A 24,090-nucleotide genomic window follows, 5' to 3' on the forward strand; every position below is an offset into this window, starting at 1 on the left:
GAAGTATGGATGGATGAGGGCAAAGATGAAACTACTCCTCCCTTCCCCCAGACTGCTTGCTCTCTTCAGCCCCTTTTGGAGCCTTCTAGCCAGAACAAACCAGCTCCAGATGGGAAAAACAAAAACCAAAAAATTTTATTTTACACAAAATATGTGCAGGTAGGCAAGGAAAGATTGCAACCATTACTGGGAACCAGAATGCCTGAGATAGAGGAAGAAAGGGAATATCATAGAAGCAGGAAGGGGGAATTATTTGGGGAAGAAGGAAAAGAAAACTGGGAACAAACAGAAGATGCTAGAGTCTGAGTGAAGAGCCCACAAAACCATCTGTGGGGCATGGGTGGTCCCAGTGGGAAGGGATAGGCAAAGAGAAAATACTACTTCTGGGGAAGAGGGATGCACTTCTGGGTGAGTCTCAGAGTATCGTATAATAGTACATGGCCAACAGCATCACAGGGAGCTGAGAAAAGAGAAAAGAGAGAAGGGTGAGGAACATCCCTTTACAATCATACTATTTGTCTGCCCAGGGTTTCTAGACTAGAAAGTCCAGGAACTTGTAGTTCTTTAGACCAGGCAGCCACCCCCTGATGCCAGGAGTTAAAACCCTGTTGCTCCCCACACTGGGATGTTGAGGTATGTGTGTGTGGGGGGGTTATCTCCCTGTCTGCTACCTTGTCCCCAGCCCTAGGGCATCTCATGGAGTGATGGAAAGAACTGAGCTTTTATAACAATAAAAATGTATAGAAAACTTGTGATCTTGGGCTGAGGGAAATGGGGAAATAGAATTGGTTCTAATTCCCCCCAATTTCTTAAGTACTCCCTCTTAGCACCCTTCATCATGGCCTGGTGGCTTCAGAACTCTCACCGTCCACATAAGAATGGCGAATCCAAACCAAGAGATCCCCCATGTGTAGCTATCAATGGCATGACCAATATGCTCAAAGCAGCCCTGCAAAGGGAAGGTAGAATGATGGGGAGGTTGAAAGAAGGAATAGTGGGGTGAAAGGCAATGTCTGTTGGTACCTTGGTGAAGAGGTAGTCTTGGTGGCCAAGCCGACATCCATCCTCATTGAGAGGATTGAAGTTGGCATCTCTACGGCAACACAGTGGGGGCCAAGGAAACACAACCTCAGGGGTGGCCTCTCGGAAGGCTGATGTGAAGTTCACCCAGTCTAGGGGCCCTGAGGTACCACAGCATTGTTGCTGGAAAGACAGGTAAGGGAAACGGGAAGATGGAAATGGGGGAGAATGAGACATTCCTCTTCCAAACTGCCCGTCTTGGCTCTGGGTTTCTCCCTTTAGCTACCCATTGTCTTCACTAACCCTAGTATTTGTCATTCACTTCCCAGCTTGTGGATCCTCACATTACCCTCACTTTATCTGGCCCACCTCTCTGTCCTCTGGGTGCCTGGGCTTCCAGTTCTCTAAGGTCACTCTCACCTCAATCATGACTCGGTCCCAGAAACGAGTTAGTTCCTGGCCCTGGCTAGTTGGGGCATTGTAGTATGTCAGCATCTGCTTGGTAATAAGTGCTGGGTTTGACACCACCTGTAGTAAGGAAGAAGAGCCAGAGATTGTGTCCTTCCCTAGAACCAGGAGGAGAAGAAGACCCTCAGAAAGCTAATACCAATCAGTCCCACTCCAGCCTTTCTGGGGGTTTTAGCCTTCTTCATGTCCTAGATCCTTTGGGCAGTCTGATAAAACCTAGAAAAACCCTTTTCTCCTAGAATCATGTTATTAAATGCATAAAATAAAATCCAGAAGATTATAATGGAAACCAGTTATAATTACAATAATTACCATAATATTTTCAAATACAAGTTCCCAGAATCCTTGTTCTACAATGCAGTGATCTGGGACAATCCTGAAAGACTTATGATGGGGGATGCTATCCACCTCCAGAGAAAGAACTGTTGGAGTCGCCTTTCACATCAGTGTATTTATGGTTTTATGAGGGAGTCTTGATTTTGTACGAGTGTGTTCTTACAAGGGCAACCAATATAGACATGTGTGATAATAAAAATAAAATTTTAGAAAAGAAGAAAAACGAATCCTTGCTCTAGCCCCATATCTCCAAACTCCTCATCCACAGGCATCTTCTGCCACCTTTCCTCCACCCTTAATTCCCAAGTGCTCACGTAGTCTCTGTGGGTATAGGATGTGATACTGGAGGCACACTCAAACACATAGACAATCAGCATTAATAGCAGGTACTAGAGAGGAAAGAGAAGAGGGTTAAATAGGGAGGGATAGGATCTGTGGGGGGAGTGGGGTTTAAGAGTATGATGGGATGATTTAGTCCAAAAGGGAACGGATTCCCATAAGAGTGGTTAATTGGGGTGCAAGCAGGAAATTGTGGTTCCTGGGTTTTTGGAAATAATCCAATTGGAAGGGATGGGAAGGACCTAGCAAGAGGCCATTTTCACTGTCACCCATTTCCCTCTCCACCGCGCCCCAGCCCACTCCTGACCGTGAGAAGCATTCCTCGGCTGTGGCACAGTACTGCTCCGATACCAAAGCTGGCAACCACAAAAAAGGAGAAGCCGGTGAAAATGGCAATCCAGGCTCCTGCAAAGACGTCATCCTTGCCAGAAACTCCGAGCAGAGGGTAGACCCGGTACTGATCTGCTGTCACCCAAACAGTCTCCGCAAACAGGGCCAAGCCTGACATCTGGACCAAGGCACTAGTCAAGGTGGGGCACACACAGCCTCTCCCCACCATCGGGCCCTTCAGCCCAGCTTCAAGCATCTTTCACCCAGACAGTCTCCTTGCCACTGCCAGTCCCTTGCAATCCTCCGCGCCCTTCAACTGGAACCAATTCAACAATTATTACCTGCAAGGCTTAATGCTCTGGAGCATCTCCTAGTTCCCTCTCCTGATACCCACTGAAACGTTTTGCATTATCTTCCTTATTTTTAATATGTTCAGACCATATTTGAGCAGCCCCATTCTCCCCATATTTGCGTGACCACGATCTCATATCAACAGCAGATAAAGCAACCAGTTAAATGGTTTTATTTCCCCCATCTAACTCAATAATCTTGTTCCCCCATTTACATGAACTCAAATCCCTTGCCAGGGATTTCAGCCCTGCCAAAAAAAGGGTCTGGGCTGATGGGAGCAGGGCAGAGGGACAGTGCAAACCCCTTGCTTCTCACTCTTAAGGTACCATGTCCCCACTAACCTCTGGGCCCAACCTATCCCCTCTGTTTCTCAGAACCAACTCCTTTGACAAGCTACAACTTCATTTTTCTGCACTATAGCCCCAAGCCCAACCTGCTGGGAGAAGACCCTGGGAAAGGTCAAGGGGATGGGATCCATTTACCAGGATGATGATGTTTCCAAGGACCAGTAAGCCCACCACAGTTGGGGATCCTTTTTCTCCTGCCATGACTCCCTGTAACACAAGTGGAATTCCAAGGACCCCAGCTCCATCTTTGCTGCTCAGTCTTCTCCCTGGTCCCTCCAATCCAGTTATTTCTATCCCCACTAACCCAGGACTCAGATCCTTAATCTGCTCCCCATTTGCCCCCCTGCTCCTTGCTCTTCTCTTACCTCTTGTTGGCCCTGGAGATTGTCGGTTAACCTTTGCTGGGACCCCAAGGCAGCTTTTTATATCACTCCGAGGAGTGTGTGTGTATGTGTGGCCACACCCTGAATTCCCTTTCCTTTGGGCAGATTGGGGCAGAGTGCAGGATGCCCGAGTTTTCTCAGGGGTTTAAGGAAACTGAAATTTCTGGTGTACCAAAGACAATGGGGACAGGTGAGGAGTTAGCTGAAAAGGGGGGTTCTGTGTGCAGAGGGGAGAGATGAAGGGTTTAAATTCCAAGGGAGCACGTCAGAACAAGAGAATCTTTTTCAGGGACAGGGAAGCCAAGTGGAGAGAAGAGATGGACCTCTTTGTAGGGTCTGTTAAGAAGGAACCATGGGCTTTGGGGGTGCTGAGGCCCCATTCTCTCCTTCTTTCTCCCCACACACTTTTCGGAGACCTGAAATTCTTGTCTGTACAGTTTGGGGCAGGATCCCTGGGAATTCAGTGAACTGCCATAAGATAGGAGGAAGGTGGCCCTTGGGGAAGGGGTCAAGTTCCTCATAAAGACCCAGCGTGTTAGCAGCTTAGTAGGTGGGAAGGACAACTGGCTGTAATGATTAGGCCATTTCTAACTCTGTACCGGCTCATAGCTGACCACCAGAGTTCAGGCTCACGTTGTCTCCCACCTGAACTTCCTGCCTCCAGTCTCTCCATTTTTCCAATCTATCTTTCCCATAACAGCCCAAATCACTTTCTTTTCTTTTTTTAAACTCTTACTTCCTGTCTTAGAAACAAGTCCGAGATAGCAGGGCAAGGGTTAGACAATCAAGAGTAAGTGACTAGGCCAGGGTCACCCAGCTAGGAAGTGTCTAAGGCAGGTCCTTCTGACTCCAGCTCTGGTGCTTTATCCCCTGAGCCACCCTGATGCTCCTAGAATATAAGAATATAAGTCAATACACAGTATTGACTCCAAGATAGAAGGGAAGGGTTAAAAAAAAAAATCTTGGAGTTCTTTTTGATAGACTCGAGATCTCTTGCTGTGAATGGCTTGTGAGCTCTCACGTGGACTATTCCTGTGTCAGGAAACATCCCTGAGCGGAAATAGTGAGGCTGCAGCATTATCTAGTTCTTTGTTCTCTTGTTCTAACTTTATTGCTGTCTGGGAGTCACTACTGGTTTGGTTTGTTATTTGAGTTTTATTTGCCTCAGTTTCCCTGCTTTGTTGTTTCAAGCTATTCTGTATTTGGTCAACTGTTTCCTTTAGGGTCATTTTAGGAGTTCTCAATTCGTTTTCCTTTTGGGTTAGGCCTCCACTTGACTTTATCATTTGTATTGCCTTAAGAAGTAACCAGGGGGCAGCTGGGTAGCTCAGTGGATTAAGAGCCAGTCCTAGAGACAGGAGGTCCTAGGTTCAAATCTGGCCTCAGCCACTTCCTAGCTGTGTGACCCTGAGCAAGTCCCTTGACCCCCATTGCCTAGCCCTTACCACTCTTCTGCCTTGGAGCCAATACACAGTATTGACTCCAAGACAGAAGGTAAGGGTTTAAAAAAAAAAAGAAGTAACCAATAAGCTTGGTAAACAGAGCAGCCTAGGAATACTATCACTGGTGCATAGGATAGCATTTTCCCTATGAAGAGATTCATTAACTTTGCATTCCTTTGCATAGTTAGAATAAAATGACAGTTTTCTGGTATTTCAACCAATAAAATAGTATGATGTATGTGTATATATATATATATATATATATATATATGTATATATATATCCTGTATTGTCATTTTCCCTCTTTATAAAGTATTCACTTTTGATTAATTTTTTTTTTTCAGAATTGGAAATTCTGTACTGTTCCTTTTAAAAAAATCCTCAGGATTCAACGTCTAGGTGATTGACACCTGCTGGTTATTAAGCAGATTTCACCAACATTCTTTTTTGTAGTTTGAAAAAATGGCCGCTCAACAGTTCCAGTAATCTACTCCCAGACAGGCTTCAGAGTGTCCCACAGGCCAAGATTTGTTTGAAAGCTAAAAGTTGGCTTTTTGGCCTAAAAATCCACCCAAATTTTCTATAACCTTGCCTATGCTGGCTCTGCCAACTGAAATATGTAAATTGTTTGTGTTAAAAGGTTTTTGTGTTAAAAGGTTCAGTGCTGAACCCGGTTTTAGCTGGTAACAGTCTGTAAACCCAGATGGTAGTCCTCACCTGCAGTAGGATGGTTTGATGCAATCTGACTGTTTTTTGATGATATAAAACAGTAAATTGGTTTATTTGCTTTCTTTGACTCAGGAAAGGATGGAGGATCAAGGAAAAGGTGACCCTAACTCTTTCCCCTCGAAATCTCCCAAAATCTACAGACCTCTCATGGAGTTGTCTTCTTGATCTTGATACTGCCTCAATTACACTCTCTGACCTTTCAAAAAAAAACCCTATCTAACTTCCTAATCTAACTGGTCCTCAAATTCAATATTTGACGAGTTATAGTTCATCAGTTGGTAACTGAGGAATTTGCCCTCTTGGGGCTGAGCCAAAATGGCTGCACCTTCACTCTCACAGACAGGTCACTGGGCTCTGGTAGGGTTCTTCTTAGTTGGTTCAAAATCCCTTATGGCACTGGATCTCAGGAACTAAATTAGACTATAGTGAAGACAAGGTGGATAGGATATCTCACTCGATGATTCGATGACTGGATCACAGAAAACAGGAACCAATGGCTTCCAAAGGAAGTTAGGTAACCTTCTTCTTGGTCTGACCAACGGCAGGAAGTGGTCTCTTCAAAACCCTTGAAGACACAGAAATATTTTCCCCTAACTGCTTCCTTTTATATCTTCCTCATACTCTGGAATCTCTCTTTCAGTTCAGTGCATGTGCCAGCCCTCTCTCTGCAAAGTCCTACACCAGACTTTTGCAAAAGCTACTACCTGTCTTTTCTCTCTTACAACACCCATTCTGTTTTCAGTTCTTTGCTACAAGAAGACTGCCTGCCTCCTGACCTCCATCCTTCAGGATTCAGCTCCAATCCCACCTTCAGAAAGAGGCTTTTCCAGTAAGGCCTTCCTTCTCAGGTCACCTTGCATTTGCCCTCTATATCTCTTGTATGGACAAGTGTTGTTTATGTGTTTTCTTCCCCTTTAGATTGTGAGCGCCTTGAAGGCAAGGATCTTGTTTTTGCTTTTTCCTGTATACTCTGGGCTTAGCAGTGTCAGGCACATAGTAAATGCTTGTTGACTAACTATTCTTGTGCACACGGGACTTTTCCCCTTTCTTCGATCTCTTTGGGATATTGCTCTAGTAGTGTCATAATTTGGTCTGAGTATGTGCACAATTCAATCACTTTTTTGGCATAGGTTCACACTAGAACTCAGAATGGTTGGAACAACTCACAGTACCACCAGGAGAGCATTAGAATAGTAGATTTAGTAGACAGGTGGAGTCAAAGAGAAGAAGATTAAAGATAAAGAGAAGTTTGTTGCTTAGGGAACAGGCATTCCACAGGGCAAAATGGAAGGATTGGGTGGTGTTTCCTTACAACTGGGAGCAGGAGGGTTAAAGGGGATGGGAATAAGGAATCAGGTTGGGGGTGGATGGGGAATATGGCTGGGGTGATGACCTATAGGAATTCAGAATCACTCCAATGACTGATATGACCAGGTGTGAGAATAGTCACACTGGAAGCAAGTAGATGGGAAGCAGCCAGTCAGATGAGAGATCCTGCTTCCTTTTTCTTCTCTCCAAAGTGTAGAGATTAGATAAGAAATCCTCTGCTCATTTATATATAAGGGGAACTCATAATGTTTGGTATTGACTCAATGGAGTAGAAAGGGAAGGGATTCCAGGAGGAAGGAATAGTAGGAGCCAAGATCCAACAATAGGATTGAGTCCTTTGGCCCTTTGCTGGAGGCATGGATAAAGTAAGAGTTGGTGATTTGCAATCTTCTTCTCTCCTTTCCACTAGATTATAAATTCTTGGAGGGCATAGATTATGTTTTCTCAATTGGACTTCTTTTTCAATAGGAGGTCTTTAGGAAATAGTCATTCAATTGGTGGAGGGCTTTGAAGCTTGGGCAGAATATCATTGATTTCATAAATTAAAATATGTTCAATATTAATATATTAGAATAATCTATTACTAGGTGGCACAGTGGCTAATGTTGAGCTTGGAATCAAGAAGACCAGAGTTCAAATCCTGACCTCAGATATTTACTAGCTATAGGATCATGGGCAAATTATGTAACCTTTGTCTGCTAGTTTCCTCATTTGTAAAATGCAAATAAGAGTAGCAACTATCTCCCAGGGTTGTTGTGAGGATAATATTAGATTTCAGAAATGTTCTATAAACCTCAAGACACTCTATAAATTGCTAGCTATTATTATTATTGAGACTATAAGTTTCAGGGCTGGGAGTGAGCTGTATTGGTAGAGGGAGTTTTTTTGCATTAGTGAAATCAGATGTCCAGGGCTTGTTCTCCCTATTTACAAAATGCTCTAAATATATCATCCCATTTGATACTCAAAAAACTCCTGGAATATAGATATGGTTATTCCCACTTTATAGAGCATCACAGAACTACTAGGTGTCAGAATCTACATTTGAATCTAATTACTACACCTAAAGACAGGAAGGCCACATAGGCTAGGATCGCAGGCATTAAGCAATAAGGGCCTGACTAGAGGAGCAACAGTAGAGAAGGAATTGTTAAAAGTGACTCCAGATTCCATGTGAACTGGAAGAACCTCCAGGAATTGATGTAGAGTGAAAGGAGCAGAACCAGAACATTGTACACAGACTGACGCTGTGGCACAATCGAATGTAATGGACATCTCTACTAGCAGCAATGCAACGATCCAGGACAATTCTGAGGGATTTACAAGAAAGAACACTATTCATATCCAGAGAAAGAACTGGGGGAGCGGAAACACAGGAGAAAAACAGCTGCCTGATCACATGGGCCGATTTGGGATGTTGACTCTAAATGATCGCCCTGGTGCAAATATCAATAATATGGAAACAGGTCTTGGTCAATGACACGTGTAAAACCCAGTGGAATTGTGCATTGGCTATGGGGGTGGGGGGGGGGAGGAGGGGAGGGAGAGAACATGAATCATGTAACAATGGAAAAATTTTCTTAATTAATCAATTAAATAAAATAAAAAATTTAATTTTAAAAAATTAAACTTTAAAAAGTGACTGAGACTAGAGATAGGAGGTCCTGGGTTCAAATTTGACTTCAGATACTTCCTAGCTATGTGACCCTGGGCAAAAATCACTTAATCTCTATTGCCTGGCCCTTAGTACTTTTCTGCCTTAGTATTGATTCTAAGATAGAAGATAAGGGTTTAAAAAAATAAGTGACTCCAAAGTTTCCAATCAGGAAGTCTAGCAGATTGGGGCTGACAATGACCAGAGCTGGGCTGATGGGGAAGCTGTGTTCCAGAGGAGAATACTGAGGTAAGAAGAAAGAATACAGAAGTTCCAGGGTGGCCAGTTTTTTCTGGAAGGAGAGACATGGCCCAGCACGGACATCAAACTCAGGACTCAGCATGAAACTCCTCTCATTTTGGGAGGTACCTACCAGCCAAGGAAGCTGTACTGTGGTGTCCTAATTCTGGATTTGGAGGAGAAGCATGATGTGCAAGAGACGGAGGCGGGAGTGCTACGTGCCTAGGCCAAGGAAGAGAGGGACTTGCCCCCCTCGTCTCTGGAAGGGATCCCCATCCTGTTCTGATTCCTTAGAAAAAGTCATCCTGTCACAGCCTGGTTTACTTTATTTATTGGACAAGCTCAGCCGGTTTATGAAGTGGCAAGACCATAGGCCTTTGCAGACACACCTATGGGCCCAAAGCATCGATCGCTATCTGGAGAGTCAGCCGAAGGTCATGGGGCCTTCAGTTAGTCTCATACCAACTCCCCTTGGAGGTTGAAGGGCAAGTAGTCCTGCCCCTGCCCAGGGAGGTCCTCAGGCACCAGGTCATAAACCCTCCCGGGCTCTTCATAGGCGCCACGGGGCCATTCTCCCTGGGAACAGCGAAAGGAAGATGGAGAACAGGAAGGGAGAACAAAACTCAGGGGAGTGCGCACCCCCTCAGTCTGGCCAGCATCCTCACCATTTGTGCTCCTATGTAGGGAGCTCCCCAGGCACCAGGCAGGGGGTAGAGCCTTTCCACTTCATCATACAAGGGGCCGGGGCCTGCCACTTCTTCATATTCGTGACCTGGCCAGAGACCTGGAATGGGCACAAGTCAGAGGAGGCAGCTGATTAGGAAGTCCTCCGTCCTAATCCGGGAAAGGATTGGAAGAAATACGGGGGTGGGGATGGCAGAGGGAAAGGCAGGGTGAGCAGGGGGGCCTGAACATTTACCTCGATATTGGGGTTCCTCTTCAAGAGTAGGGAGGAGCTGGGGGTTGAAGTCCTTCATGGAATGGTAATAGGGTTCCATCTCTGCCGAACTCTCCTATTTCCACCCAAAAAACCCCAGCCCCCCAGTTCATCCTTAGTCAGAGCTATTGGGGTCTCAAGGAATGCCCTTTTCTCTTTATTATGGAAGAGCCCCTTCTCCATTCCATCCCCACTCCAGGTGCCCCCAGATGGGGTCCTGGGTGCACAAAGCATGGCAAAAGACTTAGTTTCCCTCTCCCAGCCTTCTCTTGCTGCTCTCTTATTGCTGTCTAGGAAGGGTTCTGAGCCATTCATTCTCTTAAAGGGGCTACCTCCTGTTTGCTTTTTATTTTTATTTTTTAACCCTTACCTTCCATCTTAGAATCAATACTGTGTATTGGTTCCAAGGCAGAAGAGTGGCAAGGGCTAGGCAATGGGGGTCAAGTGACTTGCCCAGGGTCACACATCTAGGAAGTATCTAACCACTGGATAGTTTATTTTATTCTTTTAAACCCTTATTTTCCATCTTAGACTCAATACTGTGTAATGGCTCCAAGGCAGAAGAGTGGTCAGGGCTAGGCAATGGGGGTGAAGTGACTTGCCCAGGGTCACCCAGCTGGGAAGTGTCTGAGGCCACATTTGAACCCAGGACCTCCCGTCTCTGGGCCTGGCTCTTAATCCACTGAGCTACCCAGCTGCCCCCTATTTGCTTTTTAAAAGAAGGGTCCTAATAATGGAATCCCGGACACTAGGGACACACGGATGGGGGGGGGGGGGAATATTCAGAAGTGGGGTTGGTGAGGGAGGGCTTTCCTAAACCCATTCAAATCATAGAAGCCACTAGAGATGAAGTGGATAGAGCACTGGACCGGGAGTTCAGAAGACCTGAGTTCCAGTCCCACCTCAGCCACGTCTAAGCTGTGTGGTCCTGGACAAGTCACTTAACCCTGTTTGTCTCCACTTCTCCATGTGTAAAACAGGAATAATAATAGCACCCAGCACCCAGGGCTGTGGTGAGGATCCTGCGGGAGAGTACGGGTCAAGTGTTCCGTCCACACTACAGTCCTCCACAAATAAATGCTGGCTGTTATTCTCCAAGTAGGTCTCGGACGCATCTCCTCCCTGGGCTTCCCGGCATCCCGCCCACTTCCCCCCCGCCAGTCTCACGGTGGTACTCGGGGCGTTCCGGCCACTCGATCTGCTCTCCTCGTATTCGTTCCCAGCTCGAGCCTCCGACCTGCCAGGGGGGCGGAGAGGGTCCGACGGTCAGCTTCTCCCTTCCTGCCCGGACCACAGCTATTCCCACCCTTGTCCATCCCGCGCTCCGCCTCCCGTTCCCGCGTCTCTCCCATCAGCCAGGAGCCGTCTCGCTGCCGCTGCCCGAGAGCTTCCTCGCTCACCCTTCCTCCGGCTTTTCCTCTTTGGCTCCTGGGGGCAGAACGAGCGCGAGGGAGTTAGCGGGGGCCCAGGCGGGCCCATCTTTGCAGGGAGCCACCCTCCCTCGGTACCCGTCGGCGCCCTCCGCTCCTCCCGGGTGCCTCCGAGGGCGCGTCCTTACCCTCCGCGGAGCGCCTCCCGCATTTCCGCCTCCAGAAGACGTAGCCGAGGCAGGAGGCATTGCCGAGGACCAGCAGAGCCCCCAGGGCAAAGAGTGCCGGGAGCAGGAGTCCCGGAGGCCATTCTGGGGGCAGGAGAACGAGGGACCTCAGGAGGGGAAAGAGGAGGGACTTCCGCTCTCCCCGCCGAACTCCTCCCGGGCGGTCCGCGTCTGCCCCATCCCTCTGACCACACTCACATTCCGCCATTCATTCAGCGTTAGGCAGTCAGTCAACAAACATTTATTACGCTGAGGACGGACACGAAGACAAAACCAGGCTCTACCCTCCATGAGTACCATCTAATCGTTAAGAACAGCTTTCTACGGATTAGTCAGAGTGCTGGATTTGGCCTCAGAGAACTGAGTTCCAATGACCCAGGGCAAACCGTTTCGCCTCTCCAGCCTCAGTTTCCTAATCTGTGAAATGAAGGGATTAGACCTGATGATCCCTAAGGTCTGTCTTGGTCTTAATCGTTGATTCTGTTATCCCTAGTCAGAAACGTGCAGTGGCTCCCCATGTCTTGTAGGATCAAGAATCCGCCATCGGAAGCTCTTCCTTTCCAGTCTTACCTCCCGTCTCTGCCCTCTGGACAGGGGAATCTGGCCAGCATGGCTGTGCCTGACCCATTTTGGTCAGTCTTTAGTAATCTTTTTTTTTTTTCGTTAAGCCCTTACCTTCTATCTTAGAACCGATCCTGTGTATTTTTGGAGTTTCCTGGAGAAGTTTGGCATTTCCTTCTCCAGTTCATTTTATAGATGAGAAACGGAGGCAAACCAAGTCAAAGGACTTGTCCAGGGTCACACAGCTAGTAAGTGACTGAGACAGGATTTGAATTCTGCAAGATTTGAATTCAGCACTCTCCGCTGTGCCACCTAGCTGCCCCATGCTGGATTATGCTGCACATTGTTCTGTAGGGTTTGCAAATCACTTCACACAATCTTGTCTCCTCAGCTGCTGCTAAGGTTTCCCAAGGGGAGGACCCCATCTTGCTTTTCTCTGAACCCCTCACAGTGCCTCAAAAAGGGTGGGTGCCAAGGACTACTGGGCAAACATGTGATGAATTAAATTCAGTGAAGAAGGGAAGGAGAAGCTAAAAGGACTGCGGAGAGGGAGGAGCAGAAAGCTGAGTTGATGGGTCAAGGGGATGGCGGTAAGGAGAGAGGAACCAGATTATGTGGACGTCTTTCCTTGGCACTAATAATATTATTATTATTAATAATAATAATAATAATAATAATAATAATAATAATAATGGCGATTGGTTCCAGGAAATCCTCACCAGGCTCCGTTGGGGACGGGTCTTCTGTCTCCTCAGATGGCTGGTCCATACCTAGTAAAAGAAGATGAGCGTGCTGGATTAATTCCAGGATACCAGAATGCCCCCTATATGAACAGTGTTTACCCTCTTCTAGCTAACCTTTGAATGGAATCTATCATACCTGTGACTCTCTAAAGCAGGATTAAGGACCAGTTTATTTTTTCGGAAGTCTTTATTAATCTTTTTTTTTTTAATTTAACCCTTACCCTATTGTTTATTTTTTTTAAAAAGCACTTTTATCTTCTTATGACCCTGAGTATTGGTTCCACGTAGGGTTAGGTGACTTGCCCAGGGTCACACCGCTAGGAAGTGTCTGAGGCCAGATTTAAACCGAGGACTCCCCATCTCCAACCTGGTGCTCTCCGCTGAGCCGCCTAGGCTGCCCCTAGTACCTACTCTAAACTCCTCTACAATCTTTCCCAAGGCACCTATGGTGGTGACCGGCAGCCGGACTCCTCGGTCAGCAAGGTCGCTGTCCCCCAGGGCATTGGTGGCCAGTAGGGAGAAATGATACAGGGTGAAAGGCCGAAGACCCTCCACAGTGAAGGTTGTGGCTCGAGGTGGGAAGACATCCACATACAGGTGTCCTGGTGTCTCTGGAGCCTCATACCTGCAGGGATCATGGGAAATCTGTAGGCGACTGAGACACTCGCCCTCCCCAGTCTCTTAGCCGCCGTTCCCCTACCTGACACGGAACCTCTGCTCCAGACCCCCGTCGAAGCCTGCTTTCCATGCCAAGCCCACAGAGTGATGGGTGATATTCATGACTCTGAGGTCTTTTGGAGGGTCTGGGCGACCTGTCAAGGGAGGAGAGGAAAGAAAAGCGGGATACTCAGCGCTAGTTACCCCTCTCGACGTCAGTGCCCATTTCCTGCCTGGGCACGTGCAGGTCTAGCTTTCATTGACCGACTTTAACTTTTTTTTAACTTTTGAAGATTGAACTTACAAAATCAAAAAATTAAAAGAGGGACAAGGCAGGGGGAGGCCACAGCAGGGTTTTCTGAAAGGGCTACACCTCTCCTTCAACGTTTAAACCCTCTTAGCTCACTAGAAATAGCTTTTGAGTGGCCAAAATTCCACTTTAGGAATATAGATACTTCATGAAGTGAGGTATGCCATCCTGAAGGCCTTGGAGCAAGAGATTTCTCAAGATTTGGGGTTCGAAACTACTTTTGTGTCCTGGACCCTCAGCGACGCTGGTGGGCTTCTTCTCAGAATCATGTTTGTAGGCATATAATACTTAGGAAGACAAAGGAAAGCTGTTATGGTGAAATAAACCGTTTTTCCTGCCATTCACATTCCTGGACCTCCTACAGTCTCGGGGGTCCACAGCCCCTCAGTGAAGGGCTCACACGCTAGAAAAGGACTTGCTTGTACAAAAGTGTAAGCAGCTCTTTGTGTAGTGCAAAGACCTGGAAACTGAGGGGCTGCTCGTCAAACCTTCATGAATGGCTGAACAAGTTGGGGTATATGGTTGTGATGGAATACTATTGTGCCATAAGAGATGACAGACAAGATGAGTTCAGAAAAGCCTGGGAAGACTTCTATGAACTGATACAAAGTGGAGTGAGCAGAACCAGGAGAACATTGTTCACAGTAACAGCAATTTTGTACCATGATCAGCTGTGAAGGACTAAGCCATTATCCACAAAGCAAGGTACCAAGATAACCCCAAGGGACTCTGGGTAAAAAATGCTACCCACAGCCACAGCCAAAGAAGGACCTGTTGGAGTGTTATTATTGGTCAAAGCATGCCATTTTTTTCACTTTATTCCCTTCACAAGTTTTTTTTTTAATTGTATGCACAATATGTGTCTCTTGTCATGGCATGAAGAATAGAGAAATATGTATAGCTTGAAAGAATAGGTATAACCTATAACAGACTATTTGCTGCCTTGGGGAAAGAGGGAAAGAATCTGAATCACAAAATGTCAGAAAACATATTGTTTTTGTATGTAACTGAACAAATAAAAGAAAGTTAAAAAACATAACTCTTGCCCTGGAGGTCCTGCCCTCTCCCCCTCCTCCCCATCCCAAGCCGTACTGATGCTGACGATCTGGATGTCCGTGTGGTCAGTGCCCAGGTTGTTGGTGGCTGTGCAGGTGAAGAGGGCATAGTCTTGGGCAGCTGTGACATTGGCAATGGTGAGGACACTGCTATGAACTGGTCCCTGGTGATAGGTGTGCTCGGTGTATCTGAGAGAAATGGGTAGACGAGGAATGAAGTGAGGTCCAGGGATGGAGACTGGGCAGGGTTGGAGGCTAGAGGAGGCTCGGATCCCGAGATACGGGGCAGGAGCTAAGGGAATGGCAGGAGAGTTTAGGATCCGTGGAGTGGGCAGGGTGTCAGGGCATGGGAAGACATCTCCATCGTAGAGAGGCTATATTCCCAGAGGACAAGATGTGCCATTTTCTTCTCCAACTCCTTTTCCAGATGAGGAAACGGAGGCAGAGCAAAGTGACTGCCCCAGGGTCACCCAGCTAGTAAGTAGGTATCTGAGGCCAGATTTAAAGTCTTCCTGACTGCGCCCAGGGCGTTGATCTATTGTGCCACTCAGCTGCCCTTCCAGGGCATCCAGGAGTGGCATGGTGAGAGACTGTGGGTGAGCTTAGGAGGCACGGGGAGAGCCGAGGATGGGTGGATGAGTCGTCTGCTGTCAGGGAAGGGGGCTGACCTGGGGTCTTGGAGGTCCAGGGGAACCCCATTCTTGGCCCAGGTGAAGACGACATCAGGGACGCCGCGTGCCCGGCAATGTAACGTCGCTGAGCTGGCCCTGTCCCCGGCGGCAGCCACCTTCGTGAGGGGCTGAGGGTGTTCCACCTCAGGAGCAACTTGAGGGAGGCAAGGAGGAGTGGGTATAAGGGGGAGAATTCCTCCACCCACGGGGCCCAGGGGGCTTCTCTAAGCTCCGCGGTGGAGTCACTGGAAGGTCCAGGGACTCAGTGAGGGATCCCCTAATTTGGGAGGGCGGCTACCTACACCTCACAACCAGCTGCGAGACGGCCCGGGCAGGAGGCGCCACCCCATTGTCCACGATGCACTGGTAGGGCCCGGCCTGCTCCAAGGTGGCCTGACGGATCTGAAGGCGCCCCGTCAATCCTTGGGATGTTTGTTCCGCGTCCCCCAGGCCTTGTTCTTCCTCTCCCTTCAGGGACACAGATCAGATTGAGAAACCCATGGCAGAGGGAGGGGCAGCCCAGCCCAGCGCCTCCCTCCCCCTCTGCCTTTCTGCCCCCTCCCAGCAGCACCCAGAGCAACCTTAGCGAAGTCTAGGAAAGTCCCTGCAATCCCCTAAACGGAGGCTTCAGGCGAAATCCTGCCCGTTTTCTGAGGTCATGTAAATGTCTTCCCTTAGCTGGGGGGGTTCACGTCTGGGGGTGGCAGGGCAGGAGCCCCTGGAACAGTAATCCCAGGGCACTCGGGGAAAGGAGCAAGGCTGTGGAGTGGAGGCTGGGCTTGGGGGAGGCGTAGGGGGGTCCCTCACCAGCCTCTCCCACTGAAACATGTCTGGAAGGACAGGGTTGGCATCAACGACGCAAAGAATCTCAGCTGATCCGCCTACATCCACCTCGGTGACATCCCGGATGGTCCGGATGGTGGGGGGGTCTGGGGAGGGAACAGAGGCAAGGGGCAGGTGACACGGCCTGGGGGCACGCGGAGGCCAAGGGGAAGTCCAGCCTGAGGAGGGTCTCACAGTGGATGTCCAGCCTGATGATGGTCTCGTTGACGCCCTCTGCGTTCTGACAAAGCAGCCGGTAGTCCCCGCTGTCTCCCTTTGTCAAGTTCCACAGTTTCAGGGCTCCTCCAGGGAGGATCCGGTGTCTGGGCCCCCCATCTGGGCAGTGAAGGGATGCAACAGTCAGAAAGGAAGTTGTCCCTTCCCAGAACCCTCTGGGCCCACAGTCTCTCGTCCAAGGTCTTCTCTCGCTCGTCAGGTACCTGGACTCAGCTTGCTTCCCTGGAAGCTCCAGTTGAAGAACTCTGGGGCCGGGTTGGCCGACACAGAGATGGGGAACAGTGCTCCCCCGTGCTCCTGGGCTTCCACTTTGAGGACCTGATCGTCCAGGAACTGGGGAGGGTCTGCGTGGACAGGGAAAGTGATTGGGACCTGAGTGTGGAGCCCTGGGGAGGGGAGGGGAGTCAGCCACCCAGCGGGCCTCCTTCCCGAGGCCTGGGCTGAGCTTGGCGCACTTAGCGGGTCTGGTGATGGGATCAGGGCTGGGTCAGGGCCCACAGAGCACGCACAGAGAACCTGGAGCCGATAGAAGGCGCTCACGGTCTCTCGAAGCTCAGGGCTGTGAGCCTTGCAGATGACTCGGCGCAGGTGGTCCTGGGAAGACACGTGCAGGAAGACGCTCCCCGAGGCCTCGGAGCCCCTGAACCGCAGCGACGGCCTGTGCTTGAAGGGCACTCCTGGGAGCCTGGGAAGGAGGGCGACACGCGGGGCTGTTGGGAGCCCGGGCCACGGCTCTGGGGGCTGGGATCCCTCAGGCCCAGCCAAGGCGCCCTCACCTCTCTCCTTCCTTTTCCCAGGACAGGTTGGCCGGGGGGTTGCTGCTGAGGCTGACGCACGTGAGCTTCACCGAGTCTCCAGGGCGCAGAACGGTCGTATTGGCCGAGATGGTCACGTTGATGGGAGGGACTGCCGCCACAAGGGAAGGATGAAAATGCTCTCTCCACCTGGAGCTTTGCAGAACCTTCCGTCCAGCCCCCGTCCCCCTTCTCCCAGGGGGGAGTCTCCGAAGCCCCCTCCCTTCCCCAGAGGACCAGGGTGACGCCTCACACTGCACGTGGAACTTGGTGGAAGCCGAGGCTTGCTCGTTAGTGGCCTTGCAGTTGGACGTGGTCTTACAGGTGTAGACGGCCTGGTTGTCACTAGGGTCCAGCTTCAGCACCAGCTCTCTCGTGAAGGTGTTTCCCGACTTCTCCACTCCGCCCCGAGACCTCTGCTCCGCGGCTGACTTGGGTTCTACCACGGGCTTCTTGTCCTTGAAATCCGTGCCCGCCCCCAGAGTCCCTTGGCGCCAGCAGCCACAGGGAAGGCTTCCTCCTCCCCCCATCCCGCCAGGTGGGATTCCTCAGCCCCCCCTCTCCACCCACCCTTCCTTCTGAACTGCTCCAGGTCCAAATTCCTCCCTTTCAGCATTTTTGCTCTCCCCCTGCTTAGGCGAAATCCCAGAATCCCCCACCAGCTCATCATACACGTGGCCTCCCAGCACAGAGAGCCCCACATGCCTGGCATTTTCCACCCCGCTTTACAGACACACCTGCTTCCCTGGGAAGGAATTTCTGCCTTTCAGGAATCCTCAAAGCCCTGCCTGAGCCCCAGTTTTCCGCACTCACCTTGCACCAGGAGAGAGAGGGCTCCGGGTTGCCCCCCGTGGCCAGACACAGGAGTCGAATGTAGTTTCCTGCTCGAAAAATTTCCCCCTCCGGGAAACTCTCGATCCAGAGTCTTTGGATGGGATCTGGAGGGTGGTAGGGAAGGGCCATCAGCCTTTTTTCTTTCCCTCTTCTCCCTGCACTTAAGCCATGGGGTCTAGGAAAGGGTCTCCCGGGGAAATGTCTTCCGGGAGTAGCCTGGACTATTGAAATAGTCCCTCAGTTGTTCTCGGGGTCTCTAGCTTCCTAGTCTCCAACCCATGCAGCTGGAAAATGGGCTTAAGAAAGCGTGGACCTGATGATGCAGGTCACTCCTCTGCTCCAGAAGCTTCAGTGATTCCCCATTCCCTCTAGAGACACCCTTCCTGCTCTGGCTTTGTTTTTCCAGGCCAGTTGATGCATTTCTCCTCTTCACACAACATTCCACCCAGCTAGCTTACTTGGCAGACGGGACACATAATATTCCGTCTCCGGGAGCCGCCGTTTCCAGGAAGCCTTGCATTATGCCAAGATGCTCCGAGATCACCTTTCCATATTTTCCCATTTGCTGAGGCCCTCCTACCCAGTCACTATGTATTTATTTGGTTATCTAGTCTATGAGTCTTTTTTTTTTCCTTTAAGCCCTCACCTTCCATCTTGGAGTCAATACTGTGTATTGGCTCCAAGATAGAAGAGCGGCAAGGGCTAGGCAACGGGGGTCAAGTGACTTGCCCAGGGTCACCCAGCTGGGAAGTGTCTGAGGTCAAATTTGAACCCAGGACCTCCCATCTCTGGGCCTGGCTCTCCATCTACCGAGCCACTTCACTGCTCACTCTAGTCTTTGAATCTTATCAATCTCAACCAGTTTCCCCAGTCCCCACAGAGGGCTGTCCTGGATCCCTGTTGTATTTATATTCACAGAACCCCGTTGTAAGCCTGGGACATAATTAGGTGCTTCATAAAAGCATGTCTGGGGCAGCTAGGTGGCTCAATGAGAGCCAGGGCTAGAGATGGGAGGTCCTGGGTTCAAATATGGCCTCAGGTGCTTCAGCTACAGGAAGGGCGGGGGGAGGGGAGGGAGGAATAAAATATGATTTTTGTAACCAAGGGATATAAAATAAAAAAATTAAAAAAGAATTTGGCCTCAGGAATGTGACCCTGGGTAAGTCATTTAGCCCTCGTTGCATGGCCGCATTGATTCTAAGAGCCAAGGTAAGTGTTTAAAGAAAATAAAAGCGTATCTGTGGATGGGGCGGTCGAGGAGTGCTCTAGGGACTCACATTTCACATTGAGGGTGACGGATTTCTTGAGCGTCTCCTTGGCAAAAGCCTCACTAAAGGCCTCACAGGTCAGCGGGAGCCCATTGTCTGCCCTCCTCACGGTGTGGGTCACATTGGACATGGTCACTCGGCCGCCGTGCAAGCCCTGAGGATGCGATCAGAAGCTCTGTTTGGGCCTCCCGCCCCCAGGACCTCCTGAAGGGGGCCCCAGTGTCTGATTCCTCCCCAGGCCAGGCGCCCGGCCCGAGCCCTCAGCACTCACATCGGTGACGGTCACGTCTGTGGGCACCAGCTCCCGCCACCCCAGCCACCAGCGCAGCAGGACTTCGGGGTTGCTGGGCTTGGTGTAACAGGAAAAGGACGTCGTCTTGTTTTCTTCTAGGCTGGTGGAGCCCAAGATGATGATGGAGCTGGGGGGGACTGGCAGGGGGAGACAGAGCCGGGCCAGGGCGGCTGGCTGGGCGTTCTCCCCTTCAGGGCCCTGCCACCCCGATGGTGCCCCCTCAGCCACCAGCTGCCTTCCCAGCCACTCCCTGGCTGCCCCTCCCGGTTGCCCCCACCATATCTTTAGGCCCTCGATGGACAGAGGATGCCCGTGACCTTCTCCCCGCTTACAAGGAAGCCTGGTGTCTATCTCCCTCCCCAAGGCCCATCTTCCCAGAATTCCCAGTCACGGCTCTGGGGCTGAGGCGTCAGCAAGAAAGCAGTGACTGGGAGACTCTGGGGCGGAATCGCAGAGGCAGCTCCCAGCATCCCTTGCTCCTCACAGGTGATGTGCAGGGCGATGGAGTGTTCTTGAACCTCGGGGGACACGCTGTTCTGGGCCTCGCAGCTGAGCTGGGCCCCGTTGTCCTCCGGCTGAATGGTCAGCGGCAGGAGGCTTCGGGCCAGGGCCTGCTTGTGGTCAGTCTCCCAGACGCTGGAGATCACCTTTCCGTTCTGGCGCGGGGAGAGGGAATGGTATGGAAGAAGTGGACGGAAAGCCTCATTTTCCCAGATCCCTCCACGGTCTCCCAGCTTACCTTGAGCCACTGTAGTGTGGCCAGAGGGTTTCCCCCTTGTGACACACAGAGCAGCTCCAAATTCTGTCCCGCTTTAGCTTTCCCTTCCAGCTGGCCCGGCCACTTGATGACGGGAGGGCCGGGGGGAACTGGGGAGAACAGGGGGGCCAGGAGACATTCAGCAAGCCCCGGAAGTCCTCCGGGAGACCCAAGACTTGGCTTCCTCTACATCCCACCCGACCTCCCCCGGCCCTCCCCTTCCCGCCCTGTGTTGGGCCCTGACTCACACAGAACGTTCATCGTGAAAGAAGATTTCGAGGGCACCTTCGTGGCTGGGTGGGTCACTTCACAGACCAGGAGTTTCCCGTTGTCGGAGGGCCTGGGAGTCACCCTAGGCAGAGAGGGAGTCCAAGGTGGGCCAGGGAGGAGCCTAGCCTGGGAGGAAGAGTAGGGCTCTTCTTCGGGGATCTGCGGGGCCTCCCCTCCCACCTTACCTGACCGTCGCCTCGGTGGTGACGAATTTCTCGTGGGATCCAGGATTTGTGTAGGGGAAGACGTCTGGAAGCAGCCAGTTGTCTGGGTAGCAAGAAGAAGGGGGAAAGGGAGAGAGACGCACACGGAGCTAGACCCAGAATTAGGGAGAAGGGGGAACCGAGTCTCCCCGAGATCCAAGCTTCCTCGGTTTTGCCTCTCTCGCTCTGCCCTCCGTCTCCATCTTCTGGGGTCCTCCCTCCTGAGGAGCCTGCTAAGGCCTCTCCCCCACGATCCCAGCCCAAACTCATGCTCTTGACACCCAAACCCCCTTCTTCCTGCCTCCTCCAAGTCATCCAGGCAGGGAAGTCATCTGAGCCGGGCCTTCCTCGCCTCCCACATCCAATCCATCCCAGCGCCTGTTGACTCTATCTCAGCACCGCACCCTCCTCTCCAGGCCCGTCACCCCCACACAGCATAAGTGCAAGCTCAGGACTTCCTGGCCCTGCCTGGAGTCTCCCACCAGCCTCCTCGCTTCTATCCTGGCCTCTAGTCCCTGCCTCCCTCCAGGCCATCCTTTAGCTTTACTTGGTTGGCTCTGATTCCTTCTTTTATTCCCGACACTTCTCAGAGGATAAAGTCCCAATTCTGTGACCCGACGCCGAGTCCCTCCTATGGCTTTCTTCCCCTGCGCTCTGGCCAAATGAGTCTTTCTTGCTTTCTTTACACCTCTTTTCTCCTCGTACAATTGCCTATAACTCGGAGTGCCCGTCTGAGCCAAATCTAGTCTCTGCCCACTTCCCAGTGGCCAGTCACATCCACCTCCATCAGGCTGTCTTCCCTGATTCTTCCAAGAGGAAGTCTGTGCTTCCTTCTCTGAGCTTCCAGAGGAGTTCAGACCTCCAAATGCCCTTTCCCAATGCATCCCGGGTTAGAGGAAGGGAGGGCAGGGAAGACACTTTCACTCAGCACCTTCTAGGCTCAGAAGTCGCTTCATTTGGCCGTCCCTTCTCTTTCCTGCTATAAAATAACTTGGACAGAAATGCCAGGACACAGACAGGGCCTGGACTCCTGATGTCTGGATAGAGGCCCCTCCTGGATAAGGAGCTTTCCCATGTTGGGGAGGTCCTTGTGGGGGAGACTTTAACCGGGGTATCCAGCAGAGGACAGAGGGGGTTGGCAACTTGCCCAGGGGCATACAGCTGGAATGTGTCAATGAGCTGGAGAAGGAAGTGGCAAACCTGGCTCTGTGACCCTGGGCAAGTCACTTTACCCTGTTTGCCTCAGTTTCCTCATCTGTCAAATGAGCTGGAGAAGGAAGTGGCAAATTAGTATCTTTGCCAAGAAAATTCCAAATGGGGTCAGAAGAGTCGGACACAACTGAAATGGCTGAACGACCACAAAATATTGGTCTCACCACAAGTCTCGGTCATATACACCCACTCACCCTGGTGAAAGGAGATCTCAGCCTCTGGTTTAGAGTCACTGGAGGTGCAGGTGACGGAATACTCCTCTCCAGCAACCCAGGTGACCGAGCTCCCAACCTCAGGATTCATTTGTATCGTCTTGGGAGGTACTGAAGGAGGAGGAGGGTCAGAGAGCAGAGAATCTTACTCCAGTCAGCGAGAATCACCCCAAGATAGAAGCCGGAGCCCCCAAAGCTTGTAAAGAATGGGGTGACTGATATGTGGGTCCCCAAGAAGGTTTACCCCAGAATCCGGCTAAGGAGGCTCTTCGGATGACCAGGGGCTTGTCTCTGGGCTCCCGGGGCTGAGCTCAGGGTGGTGCCGAGGGAAGGGAGGAAGACTGCTAAGATCTCCTACCTAGCACGGTGACGCTGATCCGAGGAGACACGAGCTCGGGGCTGCTCTCGGCCCGGCTCACCTGGCACTCAAACTCCGCATCGTCACTGATGTCGACCTTGGAAATGTGGAGGTGGAACTCGCCTGTCCAGAGAAATTCGGTGCGCTGAGGCTCGGGCTAGCCAGAGGAATGTTCTGTGCACGGCGGCGATGGTCTGCCCTCCAGCATCCCAGGAAGCTCCTGGAGTGGTACCCGGCCCCACGTCTTCCTCTGACGTGCAGTCAAGGAAGTCATCATCAGGCTTCCCCTTGGAGGCTGCCAGGGGGGACTTCTGAGGTCCCGATTTCCTCTTCGAAGGTGACCACTGTGGGACGTGGCTCCCGGGGGCCGTCCTGGGCCCCTGGAGGCCGAACAGAACTCACCTTGACTGGGGTCCCCTGTCATGTGGTATCTGGGGAATCCTGGGATCCGGGGGTCGGGACCCAACCCGAAGCCATCTTTCACCCACTGCACGTGCCCTTGTCGGGCTCGGACGCCGCACTTCAGCAGGACGTCCTCCCCCGTGACGGCCGTCACATTGTCTGGCAGCAACCAGAAGTCCTGCTGGGGTGGGGTCTGCAGCCAGACTTTGGGGAAGAGAGAAGTCATTGGACAAGGGACACGGCCCCCAGGGGCGCGGGGGGGGGGGGGGGCGGCCGAGTCTCTCTTACCTGCCCCGAGCAGTCGGAGGAAGATTCCGGTGCGCAGCGCTCCCCTGGCCATCGTCCTCTCTGCTCCCGGCTCTAGCCCGTCCCTCACTCCCACTCAGCTCCCTGCTCTGGGGCGTCTCGGAGACTCGGAGACCCTCGGAGCCGTGAGGGGCCTCTAGTCTAACCCCATCGTTGGGTCCCGAGAGCGAAGGGGCCCGTGCAACATCGCCCAGCCAGGTCTGCTCGCTCCCAGGGCTCTCCGGATATCTCTGGCTCTCCCCTCCTTATTGCCTCCTGGGCTGGGGGCAGAGCCCAGGACCAGGAATCCCCCCTCGTCAGCACATGCCAGAGACATTCCTCAGCCCAACAACCCTCCACTCCCAGGAACAGCCAACTCGGCTCCCTGCCACCTCCCTCATCCCGCCATCTTGGCAGGCCTTAACTGGGCTTGTCCCCCAGGGACCGAGTGGGGTTCTCCCAGCTCGGAGTCAGGCGGTAGAGTGGATAAAGGCTTGGAGATGGCATCAGGAAGACCCGAGTTTGAATTCTGCCTCATTTATTGCCTGGGTGACTCTAGGCAAGTCACTGTGATCAGATGTTCCCATCCTTAAAATAGATACAAGAAGAGGTAACTAGATGGCTCAGAACTGGAGTTGGAAGGTC

The 24,090-nt window shown here is 51.3% G+C and overlaps 2 protein-coding genes across 7 annotated transcripts; both read right to left on the reverse strand.

Moving 5' to 3' along the window:
• Window positions 1–110: 110 nt before the first annotated feature.
• Window positions 111–9,148, reverse strand: UPK1A (uroplakin 1A). Of its 4 annotated transcripts, XM_001370061.4 has the most exons (7): window positions 3,327–9,148; window positions 2,471–2,671; window positions 2,139–2,213; window positions 1,441–1,548; window positions 1,024–1,203; window positions 866–949; window positions 111–460 (listed from the first exon to the last, which is right to left on the reverse strand). In XM_001370061.4, exons 1-7 carry the CDS (start codon window positions 3,390–3,392, stop codon window positions 416–418), a joined length of 759 nt encoding a protein of 252 aa, XP_001370098.1. In that variant the 5' UTR covers window positions 3,393–9,148; the 3' UTR covers window positions 111–415. The 4 variants fall into 4 exon arrangements, with proteins under 4 accessions (XP_001370098.1, XP_056681309.1, XP_056681308.1 ...); XM_056825331.1 differs by having other exon boundaries at window positions 866–1,203; XM_056825330.1 differs by having other exon boundaries at window positions 866–1,203; window positions 2,471–2,809.
• A 128-nt stretch (window positions 9,149–9,276) lies between these two features.
• Window positions 9,277–23,698, reverse strand: NPHS1 (NPHS1 adhesion molecule, nephrin). Of its 3 annotated transcripts, XM_007491851.2 has the most exons (29): window positions 23,449–23,694; window positions 23,161–23,364; window positions 22,759–22,881; window positions 22,383–22,511; window positions 20,959–21,040; window positions 20,752–20,855; window positions 20,486–20,613; window positions 20,231–20,402; window positions 19,726–19,883; window positions 19,464–19,608; window positions 18,166–18,290; window positions 17,606–17,810; window positions 17,335–17,464; window positions 17,068–17,243; window positions 16,762–16,902; window positions 16,517–16,657; window positions 16,307–16,428; window positions 15,802–15,967; window positions 15,497–15,653; window positions 14,866–15,017; window positions 13,507–13,618; window positions 13,250–13,431; window positions 12,783–12,833; window positions 11,464–11,586; window positions 11,306–11,333; window positions 11,073–11,142; window positions 9,888–9,981; window positions 9,634–9,752; window positions 9,277–9,544 (listed from the first exon to the last, which is right to left on the reverse strand). In XM_007491851.2, exons 1-29 carry the CDS (start codon window positions 23,498–23,500, stop codon window positions 9,425–9,427), a joined length of 3,711 nt encoding a protein of 1,236 aa, XP_007491913.2. In that variant the 5' UTR covers window positions 23,501–23,694; the 3' UTR covers window positions 9,277–9,424. The 3 variants fall into 3 exon arrangements, 2 of the variants coding, with proteins under 2 accessions (XP_007491913.2, XP_056681264.1); XM_056825286.1 differs by lacking the exon at window positions 9,888–9,981 and having other exon boundaries at window positions 9,406–9,544; window positions 23,449–23,696; XR_008918133.1 differs by lacking the exons at window positions 9,277–9,544; window positions 11,306–11,333 and having other exon boundaries at window positions 23,449–23,698.
• Window positions 23,699–24,090: the final 392 nt, after the last annotated feature.

This window comes from Monodelphis domestica, chromosome 4, assembly GCF_027887165.1.
Source record: "Monodelphis domestica isolate mMonDom1 chromosome 4, mMonDom1.pri, whole genome shotgun sequence".
Taxonomy (NCBI): Eukaryota; Metazoa; Chordata; class Mammalia; order Didelphimorphia; family Didelphidae; genus Monodelphis; species Monodelphis domestica.